At 39.5% G+C, this 25,295-nt stretch overlaps 1 protein-coding gene across 1 annotated transcript in view; it reads left to right on the forward strand.

Moving 5' to 3' along the window:
• Positions 1-25,295, forward strand: part of ddx31 (DEAD (Asp-Glu-Ala-Asp) box polypeptide 31) — a 93,538-nt gene that overhangs the window by 39,572 nt on the left and 28,671 nt on the right. Inside the window, exons 16-17 of the mRNA XM_048559095.2 lie at positions 971-1,110; positions 10,006-10,084. Coding sequence (XP_048415052.1) covers positions 971-1,110; positions 10,006-10,084 — 219 coding nt within the window. The remainder of the gene's footprint in view (positions 1-970; positions 1,111-10,005; positions 10,085-25,295) is intronic.

Here is a 25,295-nt window from a genome sequence, read left to right on the forward strand (position 1 = left end):
CTCCAAAAGCATGTATTTTCAAATAACCTGTTGGGCCATAACCTGATGTCATATGATTTTTGACCAGTCCAATGCCGGCACCTCCACATCCTTGCTATAATCAGTTAAAAGTCTCGTCCATGTCAGACTTCAGGAAAGACGTATTGCTCGTACAGATGACAAGCAGAGGGTTATTAAACACTCCCTGCCACACACAACCCCCGCCCCCCCCCCCCCAACACCAACTTAGCACACAAGGGCTTAGTGTCATATAAGTGGACAAATTAACATATTACACATCTTTCCAACTGACCCTCAATCACTCCACCTTGTTACCTGTTCATCTGTAGTACTCAACGTCTTCTTATCTCCCAACTCCTCAGCTTCATAATGAAGTCCAGTATCTGCTTCCTTTTGAGGGACAGAAATTGTTTCAGCACAGACGAATGTTGATTTTTCAGCTCATCTGGTTAACCACTGAATTCCCTTTAAACCAAAGGATTCCTAGTACTTAAGCATAGTTACCTGTTTGAGTGTGATATTGTAATTTCTGGCATAGAAATGTTGTATATGTGGGTTAGACATTGGATATATACTTGAAAAAGAAAAATGCAGGAAAAGAATGGGAGAGTGAGACTAATTGGATAGTTCTTTCAGAGATATGGCAAAATTCCAGTGTACCAAATGACTTCTTTCCATGGTACACATTACTTACAAATATTGTGGACTTGTCCAATATTTAAGGGCAGATCGTGGAACAAATTAAAAATAACTAAATTGATAGTTCAAGTCCCAACACTTCACTCACCTTCTCATTATAAAGGCAGTATCCAGTTTTCTACCCGGAAAGTATGAAAAGTAGCTACAAGCCTATAGAAATTTCTCCCATTTTTCAGAAAAATAGAAAGCTTTACCCTTGTTTTAGCAGCCTTGTTTGGATGAATGGCATAAGTATACTAGAAGCTATTTTCTCCCCTCTTCCATATTTCAGTACTGTGCTCCGACCTTGCCTGCAGAATATGTTCACAGAGTAGGACGGACAGCCCGAATTGGGTCCTGTGGAAACAGTCTTCTTTTCCTCACTCCCTCTGAAGCAGAATATGCAAAGGTGCTTGCATCTCACCAAATCAGGTCAGTCATATCAGAGAATAAGGAATGAATACACTTTTCTGAAGTTATACTGCTGTGGTTTTCTGTTGCAGTTATTTTATCTTTAAAAGTTTTTTACTTGTTAACCTTTCAGCAGTCTTGTGATTAGTATTGTAGCGATTCGGATTCTGCTGTATAATTTAAAGCAGGATGAGATTTAGTCAGAAACTTAGAATAATTAAGTCACTATTGAAATCAACTGTTATTGTCCACTGAACCTCATCTCAAGAGATAACAGCATTCTCTGTAGATTAAATTAATAGTTGAAATAAATTTAGCTAAAGAATCCCTGCAGTATGGAAGCATTGAGTCCACTCACAACTCCAAAGAGCATCCCACTGCACCCCCACCACCCACCCCACCCTCCAGCCCTGCAACCCTGCATTTCCTCTAGCGAATTGAAACTTCTCCAATTTGATAACGATAGCAGCAAGCTCAAATAATGGACCATCTTAGAATTGAGAAGTGTATCTGTGATTATATTGCAGTTTAGTAAATACACCCTGAATTCAGTGTCTAAGTCTGTCTGAATCTAAGATACGGTCTAAGTTGGAAATCTGAAATAAAAGCAAAGTGAAGGAGATATTCAGCAAGTCTAGCAGTATCTGTGGAGTAAGAAACAAATGGCTCTGTCAAATATGACTTTTATTTAGAATTGAAGTAGGTATAGAACCCAGGTTGGACATGGGACTGTGGCAAACGAGCATAGTCAAGGTTAGGTTTATTTCTGTTGCAAACGACTATTCTGACTTAGTTGTTCATTATTCCTTAAATAGTAGATGTTGCTTTGTGCCCTTGAACTCCATTGAGTTGCATACTTTTGCACTGCTTGGGAACCCTTTCTTATTTTGAAAGACAAAATTAGAATTAGAAAGATTTATCTGTGGAGTGGAATTGATATATAACAAAACTACTAGTTCTGCCAAGTTTAGACTATCAATAACAGAAGTCCAATAGAGCACTGTTTCGGTAAATTTGTATCAAAAAATGCACTTTGGAGATCAATAAAATCATGCTGCAAAACGTGTATTTACTGAAAGGCAATTGCACCAGTACTCCGAAATTGGTTTGTAACATGGCTTGATAAACTCCTGCTTAATGAGGAATCCTATATTAATATTGGTCAGCCTCTAACCTGAAGCATTTGTATTGCATATTGCAAATCCTTTAAATGTATTCTTACTGTCCTCTCTACTAGTCAAAAAAAAACTGCACACTGGGTTTTTGGCCCAAAACTTAAATTAAATTGTCAGAGCTGTCTCCGTAATGCTCCGTTTATAATACTGGACAGCAATTTATTTTGACGGCGTGTGTTGCACCATGCTGCAAACTGCCTTTATGGATCATTGGTGCAATTCATCAGCTATCGCTGTCCGTTCATTCATTTACTGAGTCAGGTGTGTATGGTTCCCAGCACTGATCATCAGTTCAGCTGTCATGGGCTTGCTGCCTAACTTGTCTACGTTTACAATGCACTTTAAGTGCTTAAGCTCCATTTTGTAACTTTTAATAAAGTGAAGATCAAGTCGGAGGATCATCTAAGTTCTTGCAGTAGTAAAGTGAAGTAATCTGTTTTACTTTTTAGAAAAAGGATTTCCTAAGTTTTTTGTTTTCCTTAATTTGAAAATCCCTTTTTCATCTTGTATACACTATAAATGCTGTGGACTTGTCCAATATCTTAATCTATTTACACTTCTTTTTTGTGTTTTTGAAGGTAACGGCTCCTTGCTTTATAAAGTATTTTTCTCCATTAGTCCTCGTGGTTTCACATCACTAGATGCAATATTTTGAAGTGACATTATTGTTAACACCCAAGGTACCTTAAACTCTGTACTTGAGGGAAAGATCCTGATCTCCTTTCCGTGACTCCATGTAGTGATACTTTGGGACGAGCTACTTACTCTGGGTTTGGATACAGGCAATGACTTTTGTTCTGTGCTGCTGTAATTCACCATGCTTTTTGTTTTGTGTCCTAGATGGTGACTAATGTTTTGAAATTAGACTTTTATTTGCCCCAGGACAGGAATCACAAGACAAAATTTTGTGATGTCAGTTATGACACTGATAGCAATGCATTGTTTCAATTATCTATTTTATTTATAAAGGACAATATATAAAAATGTATAATTAGTCAAAAATAAATATGGAATAAATAATTAAAATGGCACTTTTTTAATAATTGTATCATTATCATTTTACGTGTTTTCCAGGACTCTGCAATGGTTCAGCTAAATTGTACTTTTGCTTCAAAGTTAGTGTTGTGAGTTCATGTCTCAGTCCTGGATTTAGACTCAAAAGTCAAGGCTGGCACGCGAGTGTAGTGTTGAGTGACCTGGAAATACTATCTTGGATGAGATACTAAACTGCATTCTCAGGTGGATGCAAAAGATTCCATGGCATGATTTCTAAGAGCGGCTGACGTTATACCTGGTGTTCTGGCCACTACTTATTCCCTCCAAGCCACACAACACAATCAGATGATATAGAAACATAGAAGATAGGAGGAGGTCATTCAGCCCTTCAGACCTACTCCACCGTTCTTCACAATCATGACTGATCGTCCAACTCAATAGCCTAATTCTGTTTTCTCCCCATGACCTTTGCTCCCTTTCACCCCAAGTGATTTATTTAGTCACCTCTTGAATACAGTCAATGGTTTGGCATCAACTACTTCCTGTGGTGATGAATTCCAGAGGCTCACCATTCTTTTGGTGAACAAATGTCTCCTCATCTCTGTCCTAAATCATTTACTCCGAATCCTCATACTGTGACCCCTAATTCTGGTGGGAACATCCTCCCTGCATCTACCCTGTTAGAATTGTATAAGTCCCCCCTCATTTGTCTGAACTCTAGCAAAAAACAATCCCAACCTAGCCAATCTCACATTTGTCAGACCTACCATCCCCAGAATCAGCCTGGTAAGCCTTTGCTGCACCCCCTTCAAGAGCAAGAGCGTCATTCCTCAGAAAAGGAGACCATAACATGTCCCTGCTTCTGTACTTGAAACGTCTCACAATGAAGGCCAACATACCATTTGCTGCCTTTACCGCCTGCTGCACCCACATGCTTACATTCAGCGTCTGGGAGAGCTTGCAATGGCAAAATGGCTGCTGGTTTCCCACAAAAGAGCAGTGGTCCGAAAGTTTGTGATTTCAAATAAACCAGTTGGACTGTAACCTAGTGTCGTGTGACTTCTAACTATGAAAGCTCTGATATAACTGCAAGTCTGTTTTTAATGTGTAGCTGCTGAGTTTCTTTTTCCTCAATGTTTAGTGTGGATGATACCAACAGCAAATTGATTAAAAATATCCAAACCACCTATTTTGAACATATTTCATAAGTTTATCATTAATTACTTTGGTACTTTGCTCCTGTCAGTAAAGTTTGTGTGGCTGGTCCAAGATTACATGCTTCTGTTTCTTTATAGGGTGCTTTTGAAATGTTGATTCCCGTTTAATTTCTGAGTATCTGCAGTTTAGGTGTGGAATTCTGTTACATTCTTTCAATTTTTTTTTGGGAAGTGCCAAAATCTATTGAAAGGGTGAAATGGAATTTCTGATTCAAGTAATTTATATAAAACAGGTGAGTGTGCACAATAACTTGGTATTTATGAGGAGTGGCGTGTTTACTTGTCTTGAATTAACTTGCTTTCAATTCACAAACATCGAACTGTTTAAGTTGATTCATTGACATGGAGGGAGTAAGGAGCACAATTTCATATGAATGATTAGTATAGCAACAACATTGAATTACTGACAAAATATTGTAGATGATACGTTATAAAACCTAAAATGTCACATGGTTTCTGTATATCAGTGAGGATTTTGCAAGCTGTTTGGTGTGATCTGTTTCCACTCTTGCAGAAGGGTTGCCTGTTCCACTTTCTGTTCACCTAAGAAATTTGTGTATGTAAATCACTGAAACTCCAGCTTGGCAGAGCAATGTATGTAGACAGTTGTACATGGATTTGAGTAAAAGTGCACCAGTGTGTGCTTCTGTAAGTAAATAATGTACTTGAATGTTAGATAACTGGTAGAAGTGTCTTTCTTCATTTTTAAAAATTAGCAAAGAGTAAAGTCAATAATGCAGACTACCACAAGTACTGAGTAGAATAGAACAGAAATCAAGACATGGTGGTTAGTGGATGTACTTTTAAGCATCTGTTGTAGGAAGATGGGATGCACAGTTTGCAGACTCTTGAACTGATATGTTAAATGACCTGGAGTTGATGGTTTTATGTGGAAATTTGCTTTTTAGGCAGATTTAAAGGCACATATGCATTTCCTCTTCAGATGAAAGTTTTATTGCAGGAAAGTACATAAATCAACGGAGCCTGTAACTGAATAATCTGGACTCCTGCCTTGCTTTCATATTTCCTCCAATCAGGAAGAAGGATGAGCAGGTCAATGGAATAGACCACCTGCTATCCTGCTGCTGTCAGTGCCATTGGCTTTTTGCCTCAGGCTGTACTTATTACTGGTCAGGATAGCCTGTGACCATTTTTAATTAACAATTTAATCAAAATTACAATTAAAAATCTGTTTTGCATGGCATTTGAGAAACTCCACTTTTTTGCAATTGTCTTCCCGTTTTGGAGGAATTTTAGTTTATAATTGTGATAGATTTGAATTTACGATTAGATTCAGTATAAATTTGAAAATTGTCGTAGTGTACGCTTATTTTGCACTCTCTTCCCCACCCCCACATTACCTTTTTTGCTGTATCACGTACATCATATTCTGTTTGTGAACTGCTCACAGAAGCTCCACAGCCAGCCTTGCAATTTCTCAGCTCTATGATTGCTCATTCACTGATTCAATAAGACAAGTGTGGCTTCAGCCTGGCACGGGCACTTGGATGATGGCCTCCTACTGTGATTCAGTTCAAACATCTTGGAGATTGGTGCCTGGCAGGCTGCCAGGAGAGAGTGGCATGGAATGATCAGTGCTATCACTATTACGCCCCCCCCCCCCCAACCACCATTTTAATCCATGATGTTTTCATTAACCTTTCACAAAAAAATTGTCACACAGTACATTTCACTTAAGTGTACCCTGATTTGTTAGAGAGGAAATGTGGATTCAGAACAATCTGATAGTTTAGATTTGAAGAAGAAAAAAGGGCAATCTGCAGCTAAGAAAGAAAAACAATAGCAGAAGGAAAAGAAATAAAAATACCGATCAAATGAGGAACAAGGACATGAGGGTCAAAAAAGGAATATGAGGGGATGGCAGAATAGCAACAGAGCATACATTTATTCAGACAGAGCTGCAGATGGACACTGAATGCGGTGCTGTAGAGTGCTTAAACCTGGGAATTTGGTAAGTGAGGGAATTCAGTGTAGTGAAGGTTTAAGTGCAGTTCTGGCTTTTTACAATCAGAGTTGCCTGATAGGGAGCCAGATGCAGCAAGACCTGAGAGCTGAAGGGTGGAAATGTTGAGTGAGTGTGTAGGTAGTTCGTTGGTAAGTTTTTTTAAAAAATTTCTTTCCATTTAAACTGGAACAGTAGTTAAAACCAATATGGGGAGATCCCAGTATTATGTATTGAATAATTTATTGCATGAATATGGTACATCCATTATGCAGAACCATTGAATCACAGATGTGCAGCATGGAAGCAGACACTTCAGTCCAACTCATCCACGCTGACTAGATGTCTAAACTAATCTAGTCTCATTTGCCAGCATTTAGCCCATAGTTCTCTAAACCCTTCCTATTCATGTACTCATCCAGATGTTTTTTAAATGTTGTTATTGTTCCAGTCTCCTCCTCTTCCTCTGGCAGCTCATTACGTACATGCACCACCCTGTGCAGGAAAAAGTTGCCAGTTAGGTCCCTTTTAAATCTTTCCCCTCTCAGCTTGAGCCTATGCCCTCTAGTTTTGGACTACACTAGCCTGGGGAAAAGACCTTGACTATTTACCCTACCTATGCCCCTCATGATTTTATAAACCTCTAAGATCACCCCTCAGCCTCAGACACTCCAGAGAAAATATCCCCAGTCTATCAGCCTCTCCGTACAGCTCAAACCATCCAGCTCTGGCAACGTCCTCGTAAATCTTTTCTGGCCCCTTTCAAGTTTCACAACTTCCTTCCTATAGCAGGGAGACCAGAATTCAATGTCATGTACCAAAAGTGGTCTAACCAATATCCTGTACAGCCACAACATTACCGCTCAACTCCTATACGCAATACGGTGACCAATAAAGGCAAGTATACCAAATGCTGCCTTCTGTATCCTGTTTACCTGCAACTCCCTTTCAAGGAACAGTGCATCTGCACCCCAATGTCTCTTTGGGCAAGATTTCCCAGGACCTTAATGTTAAGTATATCAGCCCAGCCCCTGATTTGTCTTCTCAAAGTGCAGCACCTCTCATTTATTTAAATTGAACGCCATCTGTCACTTCCTTGCCCATATGCCCATCTGATCAAGGTCCTGTTGTACCCAAGGCTGATCCTTCTTTGCTATCCACTACACCAAACTACCAATTTTGGTGTCATCTGCAAACTGACTAACCGTGCTTCCTATATTTACATCCAAATCATTTAGATAAAGGACAAAAAGCAGTAGACCCAGCACCAATCTTTGCGGCATACTACTGATTACAGGCCTCAAGTCCAAACCAACGCTTCGCCACCACCCTCTGTCTCCTATGTTTGAGCGAATTTTGTATCCAAATAGCTAGCTCTCCCCGTATTCTATGTGACCTAATGGAACCTTGTCGACTGCATTGCTGAAGTCCGTATAGACAACATCCACCATTCTGCCTTCATCAACCTTCTTTGTCACATCTTCAAAAAACTCAGTTAAGCTAGTAAGACATTATTTCCCATGCACAAAGCCGTGCTGACTATCTCTAGTCAGTCCTTGCCATTCCAAATACATGTAAATCCTGTTCCTCAGAATCCCCTCCAACAACTTATTCGCCACTGACATCATGCTCACTGGTCTATAGTTCTCTAGCTTTTCCCTACCACCTTTCTTAAATAATAAGGTCACAAATTGGACTCAGCATTAACTCCTTTTCTCTCTCCTTAGATCCAGACCTGCTGAGTTTCCCCACCACTTCCTCTCTTTACTTCAGATTTTCAGCTCTGGTATTTTGCTTTTATTTAAGTATTCTACTAATTTGATAGCTCAACAGGTTATGAAGCAAACTTCATAAAATATTTACAGATAATCATTGAGTGATATTCTAAATTTTAAAACCCAGGTTGTTATATACAAACAACATCAAGATGGCAAGGAAGTGATGTGCAACAGCTGTAGCATGCAGGAGCTGGAGAATACCTGCATGGTCCATGACAGCAGGTGTCTATTGTTTGAAGAACTTCATCTCCAAGTTGATGAGTTGAAGCCCAAGCTTTGATCATTGCAATAAATCAGGGAGTGCTACTGAGCCATGTTTGGTGATTGACACTGAATTTCCCCATTTGGGGTATATTTTGCACCCTTGTCATGCTCACTATTTCCTTCACATTGTTTTCAGTATGCTAGAATAGTGATTCACTTTAAATATGACATTACACTTTTGATCCAACCTGTGGAGTAGTGAGCCTAGATTCCAACATACTCTTTCTGTCAGGATCATAAGTATCCTTAGACATGAATCATAAAATGATCATTGTGAAAATTAGATTCACATGAAGACAATTCCAAAGAAGTGTCCTATCAGACTCAAAACATTCACCTTGTTCTCTCTCCACAGAAGCTGCCAGACCTGCAGGGTTTCTCTAGTCTGGAAAGGATTGGTAGATTTCCTTCCACGCAGGGAAGTAATGAACTAATCTAGCACTTTGCTGTTGCTATCTTACCAAACCAACTTTATACGGTGAGGTTCATACAATAGTGTGGGACTCTGGGCTCCCACATCTAAATTTAGAAATAAAAACTGGCAGCTCTGTTTTGAGGAGTACCATATTTATGAATGTGTGTTCCAAATTTTAATGAGATACTGAAAATTGGAGCTAGATCCAGAATTCCCAAAACTTCTTTGCAGTGAAGAACAAATCTTCAGTACTAACCACAGACTAGATAACAATAGATTACTGTGCAAAAATGATTGATTCAGACCATACAAGCAGCAAAAGGAGCTATGGAAAATGAGGTACTTCTATATAAATGTATGGCTTAAAATGTTGAATTTTTGTACGAATCAGAAATGAGTTTTGTTGTTTGGCTGTTCTGTCACTTGGACATTCACAGTTAGGTTTTGGAGAGTGAAACTATAATGTTTTCTTCACGTAGGTACAAGTTCCTGCTCTTCCTGTCAAAATAGAGAATTGTACCAGTTTCATGAAGGGTCAGAGAAAAAAAAATTAAGCTTTATTTCATCGAGGGCCGAAGGGCCTGTACTGTGCTGTAATGTTCTATGTTCAGCGAGAGGTGAGGCAAGATTTGGGTCACCAGTCCCTTCTGGAATTCAGTCAAGTCTGGGAGATAATTGTTTTCTTCCATCTCAACTGAAGAGTGGTCCAGGGTAACCTAGTGAAGAAAGTAGATGAATATGAAATGGGAGACAATATAAAAAGATGCATGATTTCTGGTGAAATTTGGGATACATTCACAAAAATGATCTCTCTCACCTTCTAGCAGTCTGATGCTTGGCAGTGTTACTGGAAAATAAATGTAAGATAAGAGATTGATACCACTTTGAAGCAAACCTGGAAGCACGGTGTTTCTTTTGATGATGATATAATAATGGGTTTGGTGCAAAACCATCCTGCCATAATGGTCAGATGAACCCTTTCCTTTCCTTTCTTTAAATGCCCATGCACACACATCTCTTAGGTAATTAAATCTCTCTTTAACTGTACTACAACACTACTAGCTGTCAGTGGAGAAGATGTGTGATATTTAATTTTCTGTTTCTTCAGTGTCTCTGAAATGAAAATGGAGGCCATCCTATCAACCCTTTTAATGGAGCGCTTTAGAAGAAAACAATCTGGACAAAAGGTTTGCTGGGTTTCTTTTTGTTTTGTACTACATTGCAACATTGTAATTGAATATCAGCACTTAAAAGTTTTGAATTAATTGTGTTGAAATTTTCCTGGATAGGTAAAGCCATTTGCTATCTCGTTAAATCTTCATCTTCCTCCCAGATATTATCCTGGGTGACAGTGGTAATAGATAATTTTCCAAATTTCAGTCATTACATTGAACACAACCAAAGTTCTTGATTTAGTTATCACGGGCATCTGTTTAAAAAGTGTTGTGTATTTAGCCTAGGAGCATTCTGTGCTCAGGAATGTAGGAAATGGGGGGGAATTCTAGGATTTGTGTCCACAAATGCACTAACTACTCCAGTATGATTAGTTTTGCATACAAGATGTAGAGTTTATGTGCAATTGTACTGAGTAGGGGTGTCCCAATGCCATCAGGCATATTTTAAAACAAAAACTGTTTAATGGTTTGATTCCCTGAATAATTTTTGAGCTGGAACAGAATGAAGAAGTGTAATATTGGCATCTTTCATGTATCTTTTATAGCTGTTAACCATAGGTCAAATGATAGCACTTTCTCATCCAAGTCAAAGATGTGGGTTCATTTCTACCTCCTGAGACTTGTGCATAAAATTTTAGCTGAAGTTTCAGTTCTATACTGAGGGAGCACTTCATTTTTTTTTAATCAGTCACCTTTTAGATGGAAGTAAAATATCCCATTGACATTACTTCAAAGAAGAGCAGCTGAGTTATTTCTAGTAACTTATTTATTATGTATTCCTTAACCAGCATCAGTTCAAAAAAAGTAAACTTTCTGGTCATTATCACGTTGTTTTGTAGGAAACATGACAGCAAGGTACCATGTTACAACAATGACCATACTTCAGAAGTGTTTCACTGGATGACCTGAGCTGTGGACAGTGGTATATAAATGCAAATCTTTCTTTTGTCCAAATGAAATCAAAGATGATTTACATATGGACTGGTTGGAGCTAAGTTATTTCAAGCGTTGACATTTTAGGTTAAATTACCCAATCCCTAGGAGGTGGCTAACAGGGGAAATAATTGGACAAGTTTGTCCTAGAGGAAAAAAGACTTTCTCAACTTGCGAGCAATTGAGACACTTAACTGGTTGATTAAGGTCCATTTAAGGGCCTTAAATTGTCACTTGTCTCCCTGGGAGTCAGTGGCCTGGTAGTAGTATTGCAAGACTACTAATCCTGAGACCCTGGTGTAACACTGTCGATTCTTGGAAACACACATCTGGTTCACTAATATCCCCTAGGGAAAAGAATTGTCATCTTACCTAATCTGATCCCGCATGCGGTTGACTCTTAACTGCCCTCTGAGCAATTAGAGATGGGCAATAAATGATGCCCATGTCCCATAAGAAAATTTTTAAAAGAAGATACAAGATGGTGGCTAGTTTCCTGACTGGGAAACCTTGATGACCTGTCTGTCAAGTTAGGGGAGAAGTCTTCCAATTGCCTCAATGTGGGGGCAAAATTTTAAACTTAACTTCTCACCACTTGATCACCTCTGCAGCAGTCTTTGACTGGCAGACGTTAGGATCCAGAAACTGCCAGCGTCTGGCCAGTTGTGGCAGTGCATCACTACCTAATGCACTTGCTTCATACAAAAATGCGAAATCTCCACCTAAAGGATTTATTGCACCTAAACTGTAGAAAATGTGTCTTGTGACCAGGTGATGAATGAGCTTCTAATTCATTATTTTTGTAGTCTGTAAAAGCGCTCCACCTTGGATTATAGAACTGTGAACAAGTTCTCTTTCATAGGAAAAACTTTTCGCCCATTTTTAATTGTTGAAGATTGTCTTAGAAGTTCTGTACATGAACAGTAGTGCACAAGAAATGAGAAGTTTTGACATACGTCCAGTGAAGTTGTGACTTGGAGTTAAGGGAAAGCAGCCAGCTTTCAAGAAGCTATTCTCCTCCACATCCTTGCCACTCTGGTAGTCTGTCAGTGCTTTGTGAGTATTCACCAAGGATATTCAAAATAATGGCATATTCTCAATGAGCAAATGTACACCAAACATGTTTTAATAATGCAGGATGCCTTTCTGTTGTTTTCACATCTTTAAATGTGGTTTTCTTAATCTAGAAATGATTTTGAAAACCTGGTTCTCTAGGCTCTTGTTCAGTCATTCATCTTTACAAACAGTAAATCTGCAAAATATATGAATAAACTCACATAAAAATTGAAGTTCCTGACTGAAATGGTTCCTCTCTTAAAGAATGAGAAGAGTTGCTGATTTACTATGTTTTGTTGTGGAATGTGGAGTTTATCTCCTGTCCCAACCCACAGCAGTGCGTTGTTACCTGATAAGGTTATTCTGTATCAACATTGTAGAGTAGGAACTGTATCAAAACATCACACGTGGAACTTTGACTATCCAAATAAGGGTGTTTTCCCTGATTGGCCGAATTGTACTCGGCCAAGGTACCAGAACTAAAGCCAACATAAAGAAGCTGAGACAAAACTATAGGTACACGAAATTGCATCGAATTTACAATACAGCAAAGGGCATCTGACACAACTTGTCGTTGCTACATGAACCTTCATTTAGCCCTCTCCATCTCATCTTATTGGCATAACCAATTTCTTTCTCCTGCAATTTTAAAAAAAAAAAGGGTCTGAATATGGTAGATGCTTTATGCTCTATATTGCCCATTTCTAATTAATCTAGCAACAGCTCCAGTCTGCGTATTAGTAGAGAGGATGTTCTCGGATTTTGACCCATCAACACCGAATAACGATGATATAATCTCCAAATCAAGATATTATGGATTAGAGATTGTTATGTTCCCATGTGTCGATAGCCTACTCATTATCGACAAATCATGGGCCTCCATGGGTGCTAGTCATACCTGCCTATTTGTGGGATAGTGGAATGTTTATTATTCCTGTTCTACTTGGGGTCACCCTTCCTCACCTCTTTCCAGTAAGTTGATTGTTCTGTTGTCACCTCCTGTTCCCACAATGAAATGGAAAATCCCACTGACTTTTTTTAACTTTAACTTTTCTTCACCTTTACCTGGTCCATATCTGACTCTTCCATTCCTGTCGTTGGCTTTTCTGCATTTTGAGAGAGAGACTATCAATTATTGTTTACTATAAACTCCCACAGTACATCAACACTACCTCCTCATGTTCTGCTTCCCTTAAAGGCTCTCTATCATTCTCCTGATATCCATGTTTTTATTGCAGCTGTTACAGTGATTCGGTTACATTGAAGCAATTCTGAAATATCTTATTCAGCTAAGATTCCCACCCAGCATGGTTGACAGGCCCCTGATCAATTTTCTCCTTTCCTTTTCCTCCAGACTATTGATAGAGTTTGCCTTGTCTTCATCTTTCACCCAACAGCCTCCGTGTTTAACAAATTATACTGCTTTCTTTCCGGTGTTATTCTACTACCTGCCCTTCACTTCCAACATTTGAACAGACTTCCATGCCTGAGTTTCCTTGTGACTCCCTCTGCCTGGGGGTTCTCTCACTCTCTCCCGTTCCCTCCTCCTCCTCCCCCTCCTCCTCCTCCCCCTCCTCCTCCCCCCGCAGCTCCAGACACCTCTCCACAACCAGGGTCCGAAGCTCCATTCAGCCATGATCCAATAATGGAGCAGCGCTCATGGGCTGAGTAGCCTATTTCTGCTCCTTCCTAATGGTATTGGGGTTGGGCTATAGCAGTTCAAAAAGGTAGCTCACCGTCACCTCCTCAAGGGCATCCAGGACAGGCAATAAATGTGGCCAGCCAACAACACCAACATTCCATAAGTGAATATTCTTTTTATTTAATCTTCCGGCCTTTCACTTTAATGGCCTGCATGCACAACTCACTACATGGTCTCCTGTACACTGTGAAGACCAACCATGAACTGGGTGACACCTTTGTCAAGTACCCACATTTAGTCTGCAAACTTAAGTCCAAGTTTCCTATGTTTGTCATTAATCTCACTTAACCCCATGCATTCTTTATGTTCAGGGCCTGCTACAGTGTTCTAGTGAAATTTAATGTAAGCTCCTTTCTGATTTACAGTGAGTGTTTTGTTGAGTGAGATTCGTGGCGCACTTCATGGCTTGGAGTGACTTTCCTTGTATAATCTTTCTCTTTGCACCTCACTAATTACGCAAACAGGCTTTCAATGTTCTTCTTGCAGAATTACACAGCAGGGGAGGCAGAAGAGATTATCACTGCTCAGACCTTGCAGTGTTTAAGTCACTGGATCACATTTAAAGCGGTACACTATTTCAGATGCTGCAAAATTGGAACTGCTCCTTACACTATGGTGTTGAATGATAATGGCACAAAAAGTTTGCATCGCTACACAAACGGCGCTTTTTCCAACTGACCACCAGAGGATGGCACGCCACTGAAAAAAAATCTGCCTGTACCTAGATAGTAGCCTGAATCAGTACTGTGCTCTGGGTAAAGAAGAATACCCAGCAGATTAGGAAGTCAGTCAGTGATCTTCTTTCCTCTACAACGGCAAGTCTTCTCACTATTACCTCACTGACAGAGCCACCATTCGCTCCAGTCCTGCCACTACACACTTATCTCACGAAGATTCGCAGACCATGACACTCTCTATTGCATGCATCATGTTCAATCAAGAGCCATCACCCACCACATCCTCCCAAGCTATTAATTTTTGCTGTCCTGTACATTTCATACTCGTTCACTGGGAACCTCTTATCATATTTCCTGTTCATACATCACCATCCTGTTCAGCACCTCTCTTTGATTCATTGCAGGACAAATTGGCTCAAAACTGGGCCATGCTATCCAGAACCACAGATGGGCAGATATCCAACTTCTCCTTCTCCTCAAGGAGAACATTCAAAAGTATTAGGAAAAGACTGTGTGGGACACGAAGATCTCGATAGCCACAAACCCTGTGAGCTTCATTGTGCTATGCTGTACTTCTCTCCTATTACTATCAATGCTATCTCATTCTTCAACTGTATAAGCTTTTACTGGTCTTAGAGGACTAACTCCCTCCTCTTATGCAGGCACTAACAGCACCTAATGAACTTATGCAAAGAGGTGGATAGTGATGGAAACCCTGAACTCCACCTTCCGCTTCTGAACCTTATAGGCCACACTAACAATGCTTTCACTTACACCCTCTACCAGGCACAGAAATGTTCACCTCAATGAGTACTCTATCCGGATTAGAATCCAGATCACAATCTGGTGAGCACGTCACTGACACACCCCTGCAGCTGGTTGAAGCAGAAACACCCCAGGTCTGTGGCACTCAGAGGATCACAGAGTCTAGGCATTTTCTCAGCCGGAGGCAGATTTACACGTTTGACAATCTCCATGGCTAGATTAGCAACTGCCGTGGCGAGCCAGGTTTAGCACACATTGTCTGCTGATATGCAAATAGGCCTACACTCTAAGTGCTGAGCATAAATGCCAAGGTGAGAGGGAGACAAGAGACCTGTATCTAATTCCAGTGCCATGTTCTCTCCGTTGCTTATGTCATTACCAGGGAGGGGAAAATTTGGGAATCTTTCAACTCATCAGTCTGCAGTCTTCTTGCAGATCACTTCAACCACTTTAAACCAGAACCTCTGCCTCCATCTTGTGTTGAGTAGTTTTTCCTTTCTTTTGTTTTGTTTTTCTTTATTGTTTCTTTTTATTTAATCCTTTCATGTTGCATTCAAATAATTTTGATGCAACAATTCATACCTCATTTGGGCACAACCTTCGTTCCTCCATCGTCACTCCTTATGGCTGTTGCCTCATGAAATCTTGGATTATTTAATCTCCCTTGATTTTTCACCCTGTCACAGACCTTCACATTTGTGCTTCCGACTTTTTTTGTTCTAATCAGTCTGAACTATTCTGCTCCACAGATGCTACCTGACTTTCTGTGGTTTTCCAACCTTTACGTTCTTATTTCAGATTTCTAGTGTCCACAGTGTTTTGCCTTTGTGTTAGAAATCTTGAGTTTGGGAGGCGTTGCGTAGAAGTCTTGGGGAGTTACTAGAATGTACATGGTGCATTGTAACCATAACTATACCAGTGCTAGAGGGAATGAAATAAAAAGAGAGGCTGCTAGAGAAATTCCAGTCTAGCAGCAACTGTTGAGTGAGAAACAAATTTAATATTTTGAGGCTGCTAAGACTGTTGTTTGGAATGAAGGGAGCAATTTTCTTTTTAAAGTGATGGGTGTTTTGTCTTCAGTAATGTTGAAGGATTCATCCAGACAATTGGAAAATAATGTGCCAGAGAGTTAGTAGAAAGGCTTTGAGAAGTCGGGAGCTGCACCACTTATTGCAAATTACCGAGCCTTTGGCCTACTCTTGTTATCACAGTATTCATGTGAACACTACTCCAATGAAGTTGTTGGTAGAAGTTGATGTTAAGATGCTGATATTGGAAGATTTCACAACCATTGAATTTCAATGATGGTTGGTTAGACTGTCTTATTGATAACCATTGCTTAGCACTTGTATAGCACACCCATTGCTTGCTACATAACAACAATGTTATAGGGGTCAACTTGACTAATTAATAAGAGTTTTACAGGACAATAGTTTATTTCATATGCACACATGGAGAGGAGGCCGTAATATTGACTTTTAAAGCTCACTGTGAATTACAGAATACCTTCAAGCTTTTTACAAAAGATTACAGCAGGCATGATATATTTCTCGCTTCAATATCAATTTATCCCATATCAACATTGTTTACCCACAGCCTTTCACTGGTATTGTCTGTACTTCATCCAAAGCCTCAGATAGTGTGACTTCTGTACCAGCAGCCTCGACATTCTGCATGTCTTGTCTGTTATATGTTTCTCTACTAACTTTGCTCATTGCTGACTATCTGGCCAAAAATTTAGTTCCTGACTGACTTTTCATGCACTAATACAAATGTTGTCCAGGTCTTGCTGCATGCAAACATAGGCTGCCTTGATATCACAGGAATTGCAAATCGAACTGAACAATCATCAGCAATCATCTCCAATTCACATGCTTATCTACTCTTCCTTTAGGTGAATTACACTGATGCATTTAAACTAGTAGCTAGATATACATTTTATCACTGAGTCATACAGCATGGAAATAAACCCTTTGGTTCAACTTGTCTGTGCCACCAAACATTTGGTGTATAACCCTCTAAATCCCTCCTGTTCATATATCCATCCAGATGCCTTTAAATGTAATTGTACCTGCCTCCACCATTTCCTCTGGCGGCTCTGGCTATACATGCACCACCCTCTGCATGAACCCTCTAGTCCTTTTTTACATTTTTCCCCCTCTCACCTATGCCCTCTAGTTTTGGACTCCCCCACTTTAGGAAAAAAAACTTTGGCTATTCACCCTATCCATGCCCCTCGTCATTTTATAAATCTCTATAAGGTCACTCCTCAGCCTCTGCGCCCGGGAATGTAGCTGCAGTCTATTCAGCTTCTCCTTGTAGCTCAAACCTGGCAACGTCCTTGTAAATCTTTTCTGAACCCTTTATACTTTAGCAACATCCATCCCATATCAGGGAGACCAGAATTGAACGCAGTATTTAAAAATGGTCTAATCAATGTCCTGTTCAGCCACAACATGATCTCCCAACTCCTTTACTCAATACACTGACCAAGAAAGACAAGCATACTAAACATCATCTTCACTATCCTATCTACCTGCGACTCCACTTAGAAGGAATTATGCACCCGCACGCCTAGGTTTCTTTGTTCAGCAATACTTCCCAGGGCCTTACCATTAAGTGTACAAGTCCTGCCCTGATTTGCCTTTCCAAAATGCAGCACCTCACATTTATCTAAACTCCATCTGCCATTCCTCGGCCCATTGACGCATCTGATCAAAGTCCTATTGTACAATGAGGTAACTTTTTTCACTGTCTACTATACCACCAATTTTGGTGTCATCTGCAACCATACCTCCTATGTTTGCATCTAAATCATTTATGGAAATGACAAAAAGCAGTGGATTTCGAATACTGTTGCCACGGGCCTCCAGTCTGAAAAGCAACCCTCAATCGCCATCCTCTGTCTCTTACCTTCAAGCCAATTTTGAATCCAATTGACTAACTCCCCCTGGATCCCATGTGATCAAATCCTACTAACAAGTCTATCATGCGGAACCTTGTCGATCACTTTGCTGAGGCCCATGTAGATAATGTCTACCACTCTGCCTTCTTCAGTCTTCTTTGAGTTTTTTGAAGAGGTGACAATCAAGTTAGTGAGACACTATTTCCCAAAGCCATGTTGACTATCTCTAATCAGTCCTTGCCTTTCCAAATACAAGTAAATCCAGTCCCTCAGAATCCCCTCCAACAACTTGCCCACCACTGATATAAGGCTCACCAGTCTATAAATCAATGGCTTTTCCTTACAGACTTTTTAAAATAACGGCATCACATTAACCAACCTCCAGTCTTTCGGCACCTCACCTCGTTCCATATACGGATCATCCTCTATATGGAAAAAGTTGCCTCACAGGTCCTTTTTAAATCTTTCCCATCTCACCTTAAAGCAATGCCCTTCAGTTTTGGACTGTCCTACCCTAGGGAAAAGGCCTTGGCTATTCATCTTGTTTAAGCTCCTCATGATTTTATAAACCTCTATAAGATTATCCTTCAGCTTCCTATGCTCCAGGGGAGGGGGAGAAAAGGTCCCAGCCTCTCGTTATAATTCAAACCTTCCAGTCTTAGTAACATTCTTATGGATCCTCTTGCACCCTTTCCAGTTTAATAGTTTCCTTCCTATAGCAGGGCACCCAGAATTGTGCAACTACTCCAGATGTGGCCTCACTGGTGTCTTGTATCCCACCTGCCACACTCGGTGCTCTGACTGATGAAGACAGTGTGTCAATTGCTGCCTTCACCACCCTGTCCACCTATGATGTCACTTTCAAGGAACTATGTGCCTACACGCCTAGGTCTCTGTTTGACAATGCTCTTCAGGGCCCTCTTTGTGTAAAGAAGTTTCCCCCTGAATTCTGTATTCAATTCATTAATGCTATTTTATAATTATGGCCTCAAGTTTTGATCCCCTCACAAATGGATGCAGCTTCCCTATATCTAATTATCCAGTAGCTGGCAATGGAAAAGGTTCAGACAGGTGACATTTTGTGAGTAATAATGGGAACTGCAGATGCTGGAGAATCTGAGATAATAAAATGTGAGGCTGGATGAACACAGCAGGCCCAGCAGCATCTCAGGAGCACAAAAGCTGACGTTTCTGGCCTAGACCCTTCATCGGAGGGTCTGATGAAGGGTCTAGGCCCGAAACATCAGCTTTTGTGCTCCTGAGATACTGCTGGGCCTGCTGTATTCATCCAGCCTCACATTTTATTATCTAGGTGGCATTTTGTAACTGTTTTGGAATAACCTGTATCTTTGTCAAATATTGTTGCCTAACCTAATTGCTGAAATAAAACTGTGCTGAGCTCCGCTGTGAATCTTGATGAACAGGTAATCACTCTGAGAGTTAGCTATGGTGCGTCAAAGACAAGCAAATAGAAAAAAAGTAATAGATTGCTTGGTTATAAGTAACTTGAATCTTCAGCCATTGTTCTTTGATGCAGATCTTAATGTACTGTCATGTTATTTGGATAGACGTTTGTATCCCAATATCAAACAAAAATTTTAAAGTATTGGTATGTAAGTACCTCTGAAAGTTAAATACATGTATTTTTTCCAGCAAACACCGTACTCCATCGGCCTACAAACGATGGGCCCACAGGCAGGCTGGTACTTTATTTCTGCCAAAGCTGCTCAGTGATGCACTGCATTAGCACTGCTTGGGCTGATTACTGCTCTATTAACCAATCCTGTCTAGTTGTAAGTAACTGTCCTCTGGCCTGAACACAATCACATGGAGCACATGTGACAAGAATCTCCTTGAACAAGAAGTTGAGAGAACAAATACACTTCTTTTCCTATTCCTTGGCATTTTTTTTCCTTTTTAAAAGCCAATGTTTGCTATCACCAGGATTGAAAAAGAAACAGACTGAACACACAGGCGTGCTCGGCGGGTATCTCTTTGGCTGACATCACTCTATTACGTACGCTTCATTGTTTCCCACAGCAAATGGCTTACCTTCAGGACTCTACAGAGGTGCAATTAAAAGGCGATTACTTTAAAAACCAATTTGTAGGGAAATCATGGTAGTACCAGGAACCCATCTAGGGATAAAGTACTTGCCCTTGCAACTGCATTTTCCAATAAGAAAATCCTATTCCAGTCACATACTGTAATTGTGCTTGTGTCTATTTGTTACTACTATCATTCTTTCCTGTCATCTGGTATGTATCTTTCGTGGAAACAGTTTAATTGACTCAACCTTGCAAGTGCACGGGAGAAGAGAAGTATATTCAAGAATGTTTGTTTGTTTGTTTGTTTGTTTGTTTGTTTGTTTGTTTCTTAATTGCCGAGATGTGTTTCTGATTAACTTCATGTAGGATAACCAGTTGCCACAGACTGCTTGACCTAAATGTTCCAGGATTATTTGTATTGCAAATTTCCAGTGTTTAAAAAGTTTATTGTTTAAAACGTCATTGTTTGGTGAAACCATATTATCCTAAAACTTGTCATCAGTGCAGATAGTGTTATCAGGTTCCTCTATTTGGGACGAACGCTGATAAGTCCACGTTTGTTCCCTCTGCTAATATATTATTTATTTTAATTTTACTGAATTCCTTTTATGTTCTGATACGTATTTTGTTTTGGACTCCCTGCTTTTAAAAAATATCGATGCATTGAAAAAGAGCAACAGGAATTATTCTAGATCTAGGGACTCAATTTCTGGAAGAAACGCTATTAGGCCTTAATTTTATTTTTATTGGGAAAAGGAGGATTGTTGAAACAAACATAAGTAATACCTACAAAATGCTGGCCAGAATTCATAATACAAATGTAACCAGTCATTATTTTTTTGAATGGTGAGTAAGGAGCTGAAAAATATGCATTCAACATTTAGGAAGCTTCATTTGGAGGCTAGAGGAATCTGTCCTTCAGTGCTGCAGAGTGGTATGCATGTGGAAAACCCTCCAAAGAATTGTATTGTAATTTAATTGTCATTTTAGAGAGAAAAATGACAGAAAAGAATGAATGGCTAGAAAGGTTCTGGAAAGGAACAGATGCATAGGTTAATAATAAAGTTTGTGAACTTAGCGTTATGTTTTCGAGATTTAATTTCAAATTTAACTGATCTAACACTCCCAGCAGTGAACATGACTTTGAAGGTACGCAGGTCAGATATGTGGCCAAAATACTAATGTCTATTTACCAGACGTTTTTGCATTCCTGGTTCTGCTTAATTAATGAATTTACCCTCCAGTCTGAGGCCTCTCTATGCAGGAGTCCTCCCTCCTTCCCATCTGGGGTGAAGGGTATTACACGCAGCAATGCTGTGCAACCACAGATTGTGATGGTTCACGGGCTCCCAGCTCAACTGTTTGTTTTGTGGCACTGTGGAGTCCGTGGACCTTGTGTATATTGGGTATGGGCATTTGCATCTCCTTTTCAGGAATCTTACGTTCCTTCTTTTGTGTTTTTGGTTGCATTTCAGCCCATGCTCCTGATTTTTGGGCACCCTGTGCGGAGGGGAGAGGCAGATCAGAGGATTTCCTCATGATTTTGCTCCTGGGCCTGGCAAAGTTGGCAATTAGCAGGTCCCGACAGTGGGTCTTGGAGGGGTCATTACAGTCGTCTGCCTGCCCCTCTTCCACAGTTGCATTTGAGTTGGAGTGTCTTTGGACTGGGAGCACACAGTGTCTACCAACATACTTGATGCCTTTAGGGAGAGGTGGGCACCGCAGTGGGTGGAATGCTTTAATTTTCCCCTCCAATTCTATTTTGATTTGATCCCTACCCTCCCCTTTTTTTTTAAATCGAAAAGAATCAAAAGGAGCATGTACTGAGCCTAATGGTCTTTTTGTACTCGATGCTTTTTTTTGGGTTCTTCACAGTGTGTTTACTGTATTGGTGATGCAGGCTGCTTAATGCAGAACTGGAATGAATATTCAGCAATATATTTCATTGGAACACCCGTAGCTGACTGGCTGCAAAAGTTGTATTCTTCAGTAGCACTTTTGTAAGGTTTTTTTTCTACTAACAGCATGCTGTATTGCTGTTGGGATCGAATATTCCATTAATTGTGAAGGAGGATTCTTTCTTTATTTTAAGAAAGATAATCCATAATAGAAGGTAATTCTTGTGCCATGATTAAAATTAGATGAGTTAGTGTCGATCAGCTTAGTTTGTTCTGTTATAATATCCTGATGTAATTCTGATAATCCAATGTAATGTTCTGGTCTTTTTGTATAAATATGAAAATGTTCTTCTAAAAAAGTAAGACATGTTCTCTGTATAAGAAGTCAAAACATTTTGCTTTCTAACCTATCCTTAAAATGTTTTGAATTATAGCTTACATGCTGTATACTGTAAAGTTCAGACCAGTACTATTTTTAATTGCTGAAGTTTTTCTGAGAAATTAAGCTTCAGACTTTAATTTGTGGGCTGCTGTCACTTGCATCCCCAGAATTTAATGTGCACTGCTGGAGTTCAGTAGCTCGAGCAGCTGGGCTGGGCCTGCTACATTAAGCAAGTATCAACTGATTCTCTTTGTAATTGAATGTTGTATTGATTGATGAAATGACAAATTGACTATTTAGATATATTAAGTCATCAAAATTGCACTGCTGTCCTTCCTGGTTAAGTGTTTCTTGCATCATGATAACATAACATCCGACTATTGAAAGTAAAACCTTTCAGTAGTTATGTTAGTGAAATTTTATCTGGAACGAATACTCAAGGATATTCAAATTAATTGCATTTATGTAATTAATAATTTGTTTTAATGAATTGTCATTAATTGGGCACTTAAAGATTCTGTGCACGCATTTAAATATTAAAAAGCTTTATTCACCGGGACCCTAGTGTATGTTCATTTGACTGGAAGTTAAAATAAAGGGTACCTTTTTCATCCTTTGGAAACTCAAGTCAAGATTCAGCTATATATTGTTTGCAGTATATCTGCATCACTCGGAGGCTGAAATAGTGCAATATTATTTTTCCAATGTGGAAAATACAAATTGCCATGTTAACACTGTGCAGTTCAAATGCTTGTGTGTTTCTTCTACGTAGAGTATCATACTTAAGAGCACAATTTGTACAGTATAATAGCCTTGAATGAATTTCAGTTCATGCTACAGTTAATGGAGTGTGGCATTACTTCTATTGGTACAGTTGCTGAATGCTTGAACTAAGAAATGAAAGTTAATAGCATTAAAATTGTGCCTCCATTTTAATGGTTGAAGTTGGTGAAATAGAGGTCAGAATGGTTGTGTTGATTAGCTATGACATTCAGTCCTGGATTGTAGCTATGAACTTCCTTTGTATATTTGTCTCCAACTGCTATTGCACTATTGGGAAAAGCCAAGACTGTTCCCCATGGTGTGTGAAATAACTGAGAGCATATTATCAATGGTATTTTCACATCACCTCACAAACTCTTTGAGGTCTGGGCACTTGCTTGGTCAAAAACATAAGAGCTGAGAAATATGGAGGATCAGACATAACACATGAATGAAAAATGTAGGCTCGTTTTGCCTATGGTGTAGATAATGTTTTTCTTGCTGTTGTGTCTCGGGTTGCTGATTTGTTGCAGGTTTAAGGTTTCACAGATGCTCCGTAGTCCTGATACCTTTTTGTGTCTTTGTCTAGGTTTGGCAACTTTAGCAATTGTTGAGGACATCAGTGCCAGTTGTTTTTTCACCTGAACTAATTTCCATACATAATCACAATTCAGGAGATTAGAGGAAGCTAGTGTTTCTTTTCCTCCACTCTGTTACAACAGAATTGAGAAATCAGTACCAGTCTTGCTATTGCCTTTGGTGAAATTATCTAACAGCACAGATGTAAGGTCAGATCGTCAACCTTCTGGTCTACAGGACTTAATACTGTTTGTTTAATACCACAACTGGGCAGCACCGATATCCACAGGCATATCAAAGCTGGTGCCTATCTTTTTTCCTTACTTTTACTGTTGTGTGGTCTGGTGTGGCCAGTCATCCTGTCAGTACAAATACTTTAAGATTTTGTCAAAAATGCAAACAGATTAACTTGCCACAGGGATTCCTTAAGTGAAGAATTGTGGAGATGGGGCAAAGCATATGCATCTAGTATTTATTCTCTAATTACAGTATTAATAGGATCATATGAAATGTAATTAACTGTTGTGAAGTTAAAAAATGTTTTATCTAGGCAATGCGTGTTTTGTAAGTCATGGTGTATATGTGATTATCAAAGTACTGTTAGCACCTCATGCTAAAGGTGATTTGTTTTCTTCAGAGTTATTAAAATTAGAACAGTTATTGTTACTAACCAATCTTATACTGTGTGTGAAGGGCTTAAATCCCATTCTATATCCCAGACAAATATCACTTGCAAGTCTCTGATTAGACCCAATTTCTAATGGAATCCCCAGTAAGCTCTTTGCTCTTGATGGAGGCCGCCTTCAATATAAAAGTGGTTATTAGAAATCTAAGACTTTTCCGCCAGTCAGCCCCCTTGATCTATTCAAAGGCGTGTAACATGTTGTATACAATATCCAGCTTGGGGATCAGCAGCCGAACCTGTGTTTGCTCAGTGCTCGGAAGGATTTCCACTCTTATTTGGTACTGGCTGCTGAGTTCAATCTCATGCCAGCAACTGTTACACTTTCTCATTAATTTTAAACAGTAAAAAGGGAAGAAAACACAAACCTTCCATTATTAAAATTTTTTTTATTCCTTTAATAACATGATGCTAAGTCCTCAGGGAAAGGTCAATCATCCTTTAAAAAGTAATTTGACATTCATATTAAAAGCTGAGAAATTGCAAGAGACAGTAGGTAGGAGTTGTTGCAGTCCACAAATAACACCAAGCTGTCTTATTCAGTGTGATCTTTAGCTACGTTATATTACTTCTTTTTCAGTAATATTGAAGGGATTAACCTCTGTGCCCCTTTGTGATTATTCTGTCATTTTCTTGTTATTGAATCTGCTATAAACCCATCCATTATTTCTCATTGAAACACTCCTTGTTTCGTTAACCCTTCAAGAACAACGGTGCCGTTTGTCAATTAAAATTAAAATCTAACACCAACTCTTGATTATTAATTTTAATTTTTAAAATGCTCAGGGGACACTAACTAAAGAAACACTGTTTGATTTGTTGCATCTGTGTCTG

This window comes from Stegostoma tigrinum, chromosome 29 (assembly GCF_030684315.1).
Source record: "Stegostoma tigrinum isolate sSteTig4 chromosome 29, sSteTig4.hap1, whole genome shotgun sequence".
Taxonomy (NCBI): Eukaryota; Metazoa; Chordata; class Chondrichthyes; order Orectolobiformes; family Stegostomatidae; genus Stegostoma; species Stegostoma tigrinum.